General features: G+C 38.3%; 1 protein-coding gene across 1 annotated transcript in view; it reads right to left on the reverse strand.

The window, feature by feature from the left end:
* Positions 1-1,992: 1,992 nt before the first annotated feature.
* The window catches only part of LOC114662262 (butyrophilin subfamily 1 member A1-like), a 42,720-nt gene continuing 33,508 nt past the window's right edge, over positions 1,993-11,204 (reverse strand). Inside the window, exons 9-11 of the mRNA XM_051934709.1 lie at positions 10,216-10,242; positions 7,431-7,457; positions 1,993-4,547 (exon numbers count right to left, since the gene is read on the reverse strand). Coding sequence (XP_051790669.1) covers positions 4,003-4,547; positions 7,431-7,457; positions 10,216-10,242 — 599 coding nt within the window. The 3' untranslated portion in view covers positions 1,993-4,002. The remainder of the gene's footprint in view (positions 4,548-7,430; positions 7,458-10,215; positions 10,243-11,204) is intronic.

Consider the following 11,204-nt stretch of genomic DNA (forward strand, 5'->3'; position numbering starts at 1 on the left):
TTATTTAACTTTTTTATAATAATTGTTCAATATATTATTAATTTGATTTGATGTTGATGATTCTTTAATGTACATGATGTAAAAATATAACCATTGTCTTGCGGTTTGCTCCTCAAAGATCCATCCCCATATCTGAGTATATGAGAAAGTCGAGGGGAGACCACCCCCGATTTTTTAATTTTATTATTTTATTTATTCCAGTAGAAATATTCTCAGTCCAGGGCAAAAAAGCTGCCTTAACACTATTTAAAAAAATAAGGCTTTCATGCAGGCAGCACACTGTATGCAAGTGGAGGTGACTGTGTGGTGGGCGGGTGGTGAATCGCCCCTCACTGCCCCCATTCATGCTCAATAGCAAGCCTGCTTGTACTGTTACAACAACAACAACAACAACAACAACATTTATTTCTATAGCACATTTTCATACAAAAAAGTAGCTCAAAGTGCTTTACATAATGAAGAAAAGAAAAATAAAAGACAAAATAAAAAAATTAAAATAAGACAACATTAGTTAACATAGAAAAAGAGTAAGGTCCGATGGCCAGGGGGGACAGAAAAAAACAAAAAAAACCTCCAGACGGCTGGAGGAAAAAATAAAATCTGTAGGGAGGCCACAAGACCGCCCAGTCCCCTCTGGGCATTCTACCTAACATAAATGAAATAGTCCTCTTTGTATTTAGGGTTCTCACAGAGTCACTTGATGCTGATGGTCATACAGACGTCTGGCTTTTAATCCATCACAGTGCTTTGAGTAGATGGTGGTGGTGGGGACACCGGAAAAGGAAACAGAAGACAGAGTAGGGGTTAGTACAGATTTTAGAGCCACCATGAATAGTTATTATAATGAATTTGATATACAGAGTATCAGGATTAAATTACAGTGAAGTTATGAGAAGGCCATGTTAAAGTAATGTGTTTTCAGCAGTTTTTTGAAGTGCTCCACTGTATATACACTGTATTTACGTACATAGCTGGAAGTTGCCTTTCATTCAGTACACCAGACGTGCCGACGACGGGGACTTTCCTGCAGTGATCGCGTGTACGGTGCTGTGCAGAACAGCATCTTAACCTTTTGTCTTCACTCTTCAACAATGTCTCTGAAACACAAATCTGATGCAAGTGCTGGTGATACAGTAAAGAAGGGAAAAACCATCACCATGGAAAATAAAGTAGAAATAATAAAAAGGTCAGAGAGAGGTGAAAGTCCGTCATTCATTGGCAGAGCACTTGGTTACAGTCGGTCAACAATAGCATTTATTAAAATAATGGACCTGTGCCGACTTACATAAAAATTCAACTTAAGAACAAACCTACAGTCCCTGCCTGATACCACATGTAAGAAACTGAAAAGATCATATGATTGGGGTGTGCCAGCTTCGCCTAGGGCAGAAAAATGTACTCCAAAGTCAGTGACAGGTATGACAGGTCGACCCTGGATGTCTTTTTTTGGAAACAAAACACCTCCCCCATCTGGCATTTGCACAGATAATGATGGTAACATTCCATGTGTCACATGACAAAACTCAGACAATTAGTGGCATATTCAGTAGTTAGTGTATATATTCTGATAATAATTAATAATCATAATACATATACCAGGCCTGGTTCATGTTTTGGCCACATGCTTCTGAGATGTTTCCTGGTTTATGCAATCCTCAGCTCAATTAAGGAGGATTGAAAATGTATTCATGAATCGTGATAATAACAGAGATAAATGACTTTTGCTTTATTTACATAGCACCTTTCTGATAAAGGCAGCTCAATGTGCCTTATAAACTAGATGGTAAAGAGGAAGAAATAGCAACAGTGATAATAATAAGAAGAAGACAGCACAATAAGAAGCATTCATTGAAAAGGAAAAATCTACAGTAAGATAAGTACTTAAACTGTTATTAAAAACATGGAAAGAGACAGACTATGGAAGGGAAAAAACACAAATGTCATCTCGAGAGCTTAGCTGCATTTTTTTATTGCTGAAATCTTCCTGGTTGCTGAAATTTAAACACCTTACATTCCAGTGAAACACACATTACTCAGTCATTTATGCATCAGTTAAACTAGTAAGTGCTGTAAAAATATGCAGAAATAGTTCAACAAAAAAGCAGGTTTGCAGTGTGGTGTGACTGGTGTGTTCATCTGTTGTGTTGCAGCACCTCAAACCTCAGACACAACAGTGCAGACACAGTTCCAGATTTGAATAAATAGAGTTATTGCCACAAATACCTTACCACACTCTTCAGCTCCACCAATACGACTCTCCCCTTCTCCACTCCACCCAGGTGAGCTTCATCTGACTACACCTCCAACTCTGACTCCCTGGTGCAGATAAGGTGGCGCCTTTTATGCCAGACCCGTTAGTAGTTCCGGGGTCAAATCACTGTATATTGGAAGCACTTCTGGGCCAGGTGGAAGTACCCCATAGTGAGGACAGAGTTCCCCTGAAGCTCCTAAGTATGCCAACAAGGCTGCCTCTCGGAACTACAGCTCCCAATATTCCCTGTGGGGTTAAAATGGAGTTCCAACAGAGGGATGCTACCACCTGTGTACAGGGGAATACGTGGCCCTGGGAAGCAGCTTCTCTTTGTCCATCCATTATGGCTTCCTTACCAGGATAGGTACCAGCAACCAACCCGGCCTGGATGCCTGTCCAACCACATTCTTCCATTTTGGCTTCCCAGTTGGGTAGAGTATTAACACTGATCCCCGTCGAGATGCCAATCCATCTGTTTTGATACTTGCACTGTCTAAAAAGAGACTGGTTATTTTGTTAGAAAAATCAGAACTACAAACAGGCAAGTCAACTTATCTTTATATATAATACACTACTGTGGATGTTCGTTGGTCTTTCCAGGATTTTAAATCACCTGTAGCTCGCAAACCGTTTGACCTATTGACCTGAAATTTGGTACACATATACTACGTGACGTCTACTAACCACTTTCGGGGTGATGATTGACCTCCAAAGGTTATTCCTCTTTTTATTTTTATTTTATTGTAGAATTAACTCTTGGCAGCGGCCAGCAGGGTGGCCATGCGGCGCATGCGTACGGGCGGCATTCTCATCCCTACCACCTTCGCTGTCACTTCCCCAACCTCTTCGTATCTTAAATCACTCTTGAGGCAGATTGAAGACTTAAGTGCCAGATTAAGTGAAAAATTAAAGAAAACATACTAAGTAATTGGAACACAAACACTGACTTAATCAGTTTTAACGTGAAAAGAAGCTGAATTAAGAAGAGAAGAAGCGGGCCTCTAGGGTGGAGAAAAGAAGAGCTGCTCAGGAAGCAGCAAGCGCATCAACCTCTCAGCAAACGAATGATAAACATACAGAGAAAGAGGATGAAAACTTGGAATGACTAAGAACAACGTACTGTACAGGGAGAGACTGAACACATGCTTAAATCACCGGCGCGTACGAACTGAAAGAGAAACTGGCTTGTTCGTCACCTGAGTGTGTGGTCGTGAACAGATGCAAAAGTTTGGCCAATTTGTACGTGTTCCAAGACGTTCGTGACCCGAAGTTCCACTGTATATATATATAAGTACTGCTATTGTCATTGGATTTTCTGTTTATTTCTACTCTTTTTTGCATCTGCCTAAGGATTTTGATTTCGTTTTTTTTTTTTGTATTGGAGCTTTTTTGCTTTCTGATTGCCATGTTGGCATCTCTTTTAGACTCTTTTTCTCATTCTGCTGTATTTCCTGATTGTTGTGAATAAATATCCTTTTTTAAAGAATCTTGATGACTATATGATGAATGAATAAAAGGGACTACTGGAAAAAAATCAATAAAGCTATTGGGAATAAAAGGAAATAATATGAAAGCAATTGTAACAGTCATATGCTATGCATTCTGTTATCACTGTTATTGTTGAATATGACTCATTGTTTTGCATATACTTAACAAAAGTGTAATAACTAAGTCTTTGATGAAGTAATTAAAAAATGTGAAATGCTCTAACTTTTATATCAGCTGACTTAGTCACCAAATACACCTGGATGTTATGCTATGCATACATTTTCTACCTCGTTACTAGATGTCATTAGCTTCATTTCAGTTTCATTACCCCAGGGATTAAAAAAAGGAAAAACCTTTTCTTTGAATTCTGCATGGAAAGTGTAAAGGTGAAAATAATTATTTACGTCATAAAACACCACCTTCCCCTCATCAAAATTTAGATGCACACCAACAACATCAACGTGTCCATTTGTTCTTATGACACTTCTTGCTTCATCAAGCGCCCTGTATTCCTTGTAAACAAACCAGATGCTCCAGTAGCCCATTTTGGGCTGAATGTCTCCTATTTGGTCTCTGGAAACGGACTCTTTAGCAATGCCCAAATCCCAGTGATTCAAGTCCTTTACGTTCACCTCCCAGTAATGCTGTCCAGAGGTGAACCCTTCACTTCCCAGAACACCTGACCAATACTTATAGCGCTGTTCATTATTGGGAACATCAGTCTGCTCTTTTGCATATTTGACTGATTTGTTATCCTCAGACACTTTTAGTTTGGGGTGAGCTGTTGCCGGGTCCAGAGTTAAGTCACCTTGAGAAAAACAAAACAAAAAGTTCTTGATAAATTTTATGAAGCAGGAAAATAAAACATAAAACAGATTTTACTGTTATCTTGGACCTTATTTAAGGGAACAGAAACGCTTCTGCAGTGTCCATTTGCTCCTTCCAGTACAGACTACAGGGAGCCAGTCCATCCTGATAGGGATTGGTGCAGTAAAGTATCTAGATGGAGCACCAATCCATCTTATGGGATATTCATGCACACCTCTACATTATTTGGATGGTGGCGCAGTGGTAGTGCTGTTGTCTCGCAGTAAAGAGACCTGAGGTTCGCTTCCCGGGTCTTCCCTGCGTGAAGTTTGCATGTTCTCCCCATGTCTGCGTGGGTTTCCTCCCACAGTCCAAAGACATGCAGGTTAGGTGAAGTGGAGATCCAAAATTGGCCCTAGTGTGTGCTTGGGGTGTGTGTGTGTGCCCTGCGGTTGTTGGCGCCCTGCCCAGGGTTTGTTCCCTGCCTTACACCCTGTGTTGGCTGGGATTGGCTTCAGCAGACCCCCGTGACCCTGTGTTAGGATATAGCGGGTTGGAGGATGGATGGATGGACATCTACATCCACTCACACGGACTAAATTAGATTCATCAGCCACTCTACCCTACAAGGGTTTTTGTCATTTGGGAAAAAGGACAGTCTAAAGCCGGGCATACACTGTACGATTTTAAGCCTGATTTCCAGTCTAATTTTCGGAGTCAGACAGAATCCTGGCTTCATCGGCCACTGCTTCACATACAATATGAGTGGGGTGTCAATGCCTAATTGCATATTATGATCGGCCTGTCGTACGATTGGAAGAGTTTCTGTCATGTCTGAAATTTCAGTCGGCTCTCTTGTAGTGTGAGCAGTCTCATGAGCCGATTTTCTGATGTTGCCATCAAATTTACCAAAATACATTGTGCAGCGAATGCAATAAGTGTGCAATCTACATTGGGTGTTGCCATTGCCATTCTGATATTTCATATAGCAACATGCAGATAACTAAACGGCCAATGACAAAACTATTTTCAGCAATGTTTCATGGAAGAACCCGAATTAAACACACACAATGTTAAATTACATAGATTACATACCTCCAGTTCTCTCTGTAAAATTGGTTCCCTGCCTTGTGCCCTGTGTTGGCTGGGATTGGCTCCAGCAGACCCCCGCAACCCTGTGTTTGGATTCAGCGGGTTGGAAAATGGATGGATGGATGTTGTCTGTGTTTTCCCAACCATCCATGTATCCAGTTAGGTCTTTTTCTTTTTTTTTTGTAGTTTCAGAACACAGTAAGTAACACAGCTCTTTTTTTTTGTTGAAATATGAAAAGTGTGTGTCTGGGTAAAGCTTTATTGTAAAACTGTCCGTCTGGACCGTGCACACATATAGACTCAGCACCCACGTCATGACATACCAATCCGAACAAACGTGGTCATATAGCTTTACCATATATGTGGCTGGCAATTCTATCATGCAGTGTGAATAGTCGCTTGACTACAATCTCAAAAAATTGCAGTGTATAACAGGCGTAACAAATACAATTACTTTATAGTCTATTTTAGCTGCTTTCCTGTTATTGTTTAGCATTGTCCGTGGGGCTAATATTGTTTAGCGGCCTATCAATGATGTTGTTGAAGTGCCAGGTTTCTTCTGGGTGTTTGTTGCTGTTGGCAATAAACACTTAGACAGCAATGTGTCTGACAGCAGCGGCGCCTGTAATGTTGTAATTGCGGATGTCATTGAATCTACATTAATGTGCTGTAGGAAGTTGCCTCGGATGTGGTAAAAGTTCACTGCAGGTCATATGCTCTCACACATTGAGTTAATGTGGAGTTACTAATCAACTTAATTTGTAAGTTTTTTGGATGAATAAGGAAGCAAGACTCAAAACTGGACTTGAACACAGGACTCGGGAGCCATTGGAGAAGAAGTAGTAGAATTATTTTGATTTAGGGTGTAGATGTAATTACATCTGTTTGTCCTACTCTTAACAGTCAAAACAAAGAAGCAGACAGATGGGATTTTCTGCCAATGTTAAACTCTAAAGTTACATGTTTAAAAAGTAAAGTTCAGCACAAATGTTTGAGAATATGAACTCATGTTAAATTCTGAAAAATGAGGGTGAGTCAAATGAAAACCTTTGATATTTTTTTTCATGATTTATTGCAGCAGAGGTGCCATTTAACTGTATTATTTTTTTATGTAATCTCAGTGGCATTTGATTCAGGTCCCCCAGCACTCTCAAAGTGCATGGACTGTTCTAGAAAGAAAGTCTTTTGGTCTCATGTGCAGCCACTCATCCACCACCTGCTGGACCTCTTCATCTGACTTGAAAGTCTTTCTTCCCATCGTCTCTTTGAGTGGTCCAAACAAGCAGTAATCCCTGAAGATGTCATCTGGCAGGTTGCCAACTTACATGACAATTGTACAATGTTTAGAATTTCTGTTACAATTTTAAGGTTTTAAGTTGACACACCCATGCATATTTCATCCAAATCACATTTGCTTTAAATACAAGTACAACAGTTGTTTCAAATTAACTTGATTGAATGGATAACTACTTCAATGATTCAAGTATATCTATCATACATTTGCACCTTACGTTTAATTAGTACATCCATGGAAAAAACCACTTGATATTATGATGGTGATTGAATATAAAGTGAGAGCATGTAGTCTTGATAGATAACAAATCTACAAATGGGTCAACCATGAAACGACTGACAAGCTGTGGTACCAACACATTGCCAAAGTATAGTGAGAACTCTTATTCAACTTCAGGAGGCTATCATTGCAGCACCTGTCCCAAATCAGGAAATATCAACAGACAGATTGGCAGTCCATAGCAGAAAAAATGGAAGCAATTATTAAAAATATACTCACATGCATATTCGCGTGCTTTCTGTATTTCTGCAAAAACAAATTTAATTCAATTATAGTACTGAACCCCTGACTTCCTACTTTTAAAAACACAATCTGGGATTTGCCACTTGTACAGGATGGACAAGAACAAAAACTATTGTCAAGAAATAAAAAAGAAGGTACTCAGCTTGTATAAGAGACCTACAGAAATTAAATACGTCAAAAATATTGCAGTCCAAGCTTTGAGCTTGTCCTGTAAAAGTCAGAGTTGGATAGGAACAGGAGCCTTTAACGATGCTGGCTTTTTCACAAAGCATTTGAGTGAGGGGAGCTAGCGTTGTCATAATCTTGATCTCTCGGGGCAGTAGTTAACAGTAGCTTGTCCAACCATAAATGGAGATTTTAGTTGAATTGCAGTTTCATTAAAATGTTTTCTCCATTGCAGCATAAGCACAAAGCAAAAAAGCAACACAGTCTCACATTTGCGTATATTGTGATAGAATAATTTAGACAATAGACAAGCAGTTTGGTTTGCAGTGCACAATGAAATATATAAACATCTGTTTTCAAAATGTCATGAAGAGAAAAGTTGAAATGGTTAAATAAATAAAAGACAAGAACGTTCTAGGAGAAAGGCTGATGTCATACACAAAATGTAGTAAGAGATGATTAAGATGTTCTGTAAACAACAGGCCTGGACAGTTGTCATATACACAGAGATTTCATGGGTAATAACTGAACCTAAGAGATACAAGAAGAACAAGTGTGTGGTAGAATAGATGTTTATTTCAATTAGTTATCTGGGTGTAAGCCAACTGAATCAATCAGAGTAAATGTATGTATTAGCACTGTTATGTATATTCAGTTGTTTATGAATTAGACCTCTGCACTTATTTTTTGATCATTTTGTAACAGACTGCTGTGATGAATGCTCCCTCATCAGCATTTGTTGAGGAGATAACTAAAGATGCAATGGACAAGTTTCCTCCTGCCTGGTTTCTGTCTCCAAGAGGTTTATCAAAATCTTCCTAGTAGAGGAGAAGTTTCTTTCTTTATACATTGTGGAAGAAATTAATAATATTTGTTAAAGTATTTATTAGCTCAGCTATCATGAAATAAAAATATAAGAATTCTATTCTAATAAAATAAAGACATTTTGTTGTATTTTAAAATAATATATTCTGCACCATTGTTCTCTTTATGCTTCAGATTCCACACAAATGTAAATGAAATGTTTAACATTAAATACATGAATATTATTAAAGATAAAATTTTAGATAGTTTCAAAGAACTTAAAAATATCAATGACGAATATGTATTATTCCGTTTTTATTTGTTATGTATACGTTGCAGACTTCAGGTCATCTAATTGTAAAATTATTGAAATGACTTCACAGGCTTACTTGACAAATAGTGTGACCTCTTATAAACTACATTGTTTGAACTTTAAATTACAAAGTGAATGGTCCAGTCCCTATCTGACTTTGAGATCTCTGTGAAAAACAGGAATACTTGGAGAAAAACTTCTGAGCAGGACGTGCACACTCCACAGAGACATTGAGCAGGGCTGGCTTTCAGACCCACTCATGGTGCTGTGAAACACTCCTACGCCACCGCACCACCACCAGTGACTGATGCTCTATGTCATATGTGGAGATATTGCTTCAAATCCTTTCTTTTTTTAAGTTAAGCTTGGTTAAAAAAATTGTAATAAAAAAAAAACAGGATGGGCTTCAATATAAATAATTTACAAAAATTTCTAAAATCATGTCATTCTGGGGTATTGAGTGTTGATTGATGAAGGCAAAAATAGATTTAAATGATTTTAGCAAAAGACTGCAGAATAATGTGAAAAAATGAATACATTGTGAAGGAGCTATATACAGTGGAACTTTGGATTGCAAGTAACTTGATTTGTGAGTGTTTTGCAAGACGAGCTAAAATTTTTAATGAATTTTGACTTGATAAACGAGCGAGGTCTTGCAATACAAGTAGTACATCTATGCTTTGTCTGCCGAGTGTCACGTGATCGCAACCGAGCTGATGGTTCTTCTCTCTCTTGCTGCGGGATTGTGGGTAATCGTCAGTTGGCGTGCCTCACTCATATAGTCAACATCCATACGAGCATATACTGTTTACAAAAGTATTGTGACCATGTGTGTGTGTTGTAACGTGTGAGTCCCCGTCTTGCACCCCAAAACACAAAGCTGAGTCTCAGTACTTTAGCGACAACAGCTTTATTCAGCTTGAAACAGGAACAGCACGGTTGTTTATTGTAACGGGATCTGCCACTCTCCTATACACAGACACAGCAATCAGGCACGGTCATGGCCGGGTTAGTGGCCAAGTAATACTGTGCCCTGCGCATTTATAATGTTCCTTGTATCACCCTACAACAGCAGGCGCTTATAGCATGTCTGCAATCTTTTCAGATTCGCTTTTACTGTGAACTGCTACAGCTCTGGGTGTCACGTGTTGTCCCTTTGGGTGAAATCCCACAAGAGTTTAGAAACTCACTCACACCAGCCATGATTCTTTTCAAAGGTAAAGTGCAGGTTAATTTGTTTCATGTGTTTTTACTTTATATTTTGTATTAATCATTTTATATGAATAATTTTGGGTTGTGGAACGAATCATTTGAGTTTCCATTATTTCTTATGGGGAAATTCACTTTGATATATGAGTGCTTTGGATTGTGAGCACGTTTCCAGAACGAATTACGCTCGCAAACTGAGGTTCCACTGTATAAGCAATTAGCATGAACTGTAGGTATTCTTTTAACATGTACAGAAAGTATCTTACTTACCTTCTCTAGCCTGCTGTTTACAGTTATCTGTAGAAAAAAAACATAGCAACAATGACAAATAATTAATTTGAATCAAATGCTTTAAGCATAATTTTAGATATTTAGATATACTATATATATATATATATATATATATATATATATATATATATATATATATATATATATATATATATATATATATATATATACTAATAAAAGGCAAAGCCCTCACTGACTCACTGACTGACTGACTGACTGACTGACTGACTGACTCACTCATCACTAATTCTCCAACTTCCCGTGTAGGTAGAAGTCTGAAATTTGGCAGGCTCATTCCTTACAGCTTACTTACAAAAGTTAGGCAGGTTTTATTTCGAAATTCTACGCGTAATGGTCATAACTGGAACCTGTTTGACTGACTCATTCATCACTAATTCTCCAACTTCCCGTGTAGGTAGAAGGCTGAAATTTGGCAGGCTCATTCCTTACAGCTTACTTACAAAAGTTAGGCAGATTTCATTTAGAAATTCTACGTGTAATGGTCATAACTGGAACCTGTTTTTTGTCCATATACTCTAATGGAGGAGGCGGAGTCACGTATCGCGTCATCACGTATTACGCCTCCTATGTAATCACGTGAACTGAAAACGAGGAAGAGATTTACAGCACAAGTCAAACGCGGGAACAAAGGTAAATGACGTTAATTGTTGACTGTCTTTTAATACTGTGTACTTGTTGAGTGTCTTTTAATACTGTGTAAGCATACATATTAACACATGTGCAATTAAACGTGTACATTTACGGGGTTATTTCTCAGTCTTAAAAGCTCGCCTTTTATTAAAAAGGTAAATGCAAACTCTTTTCATTCTGAAGGGCACAAACCACGTTAGATTTCAGCCGTTAAACGCGCAAAAATGTCAGTACACCAGATAAATAAGCGCAACATATTATCAGTTGTATTGTATGCTTACAATACATATAGAAATGTGTTAATCGTTAACTAATAT

This window comes from Erpetoichthys calabaricus, chromosome 12, assembly GCF_900747795.2.
Source record: "Erpetoichthys calabaricus chromosome 12, fErpCal1.3, whole genome shotgun sequence".
Taxonomy (NCBI): Eukaryota; Metazoa; Chordata; class Cladistia; order Polypteriformes; family Polypteridae; genus Erpetoichthys; species Erpetoichthys calabaricus.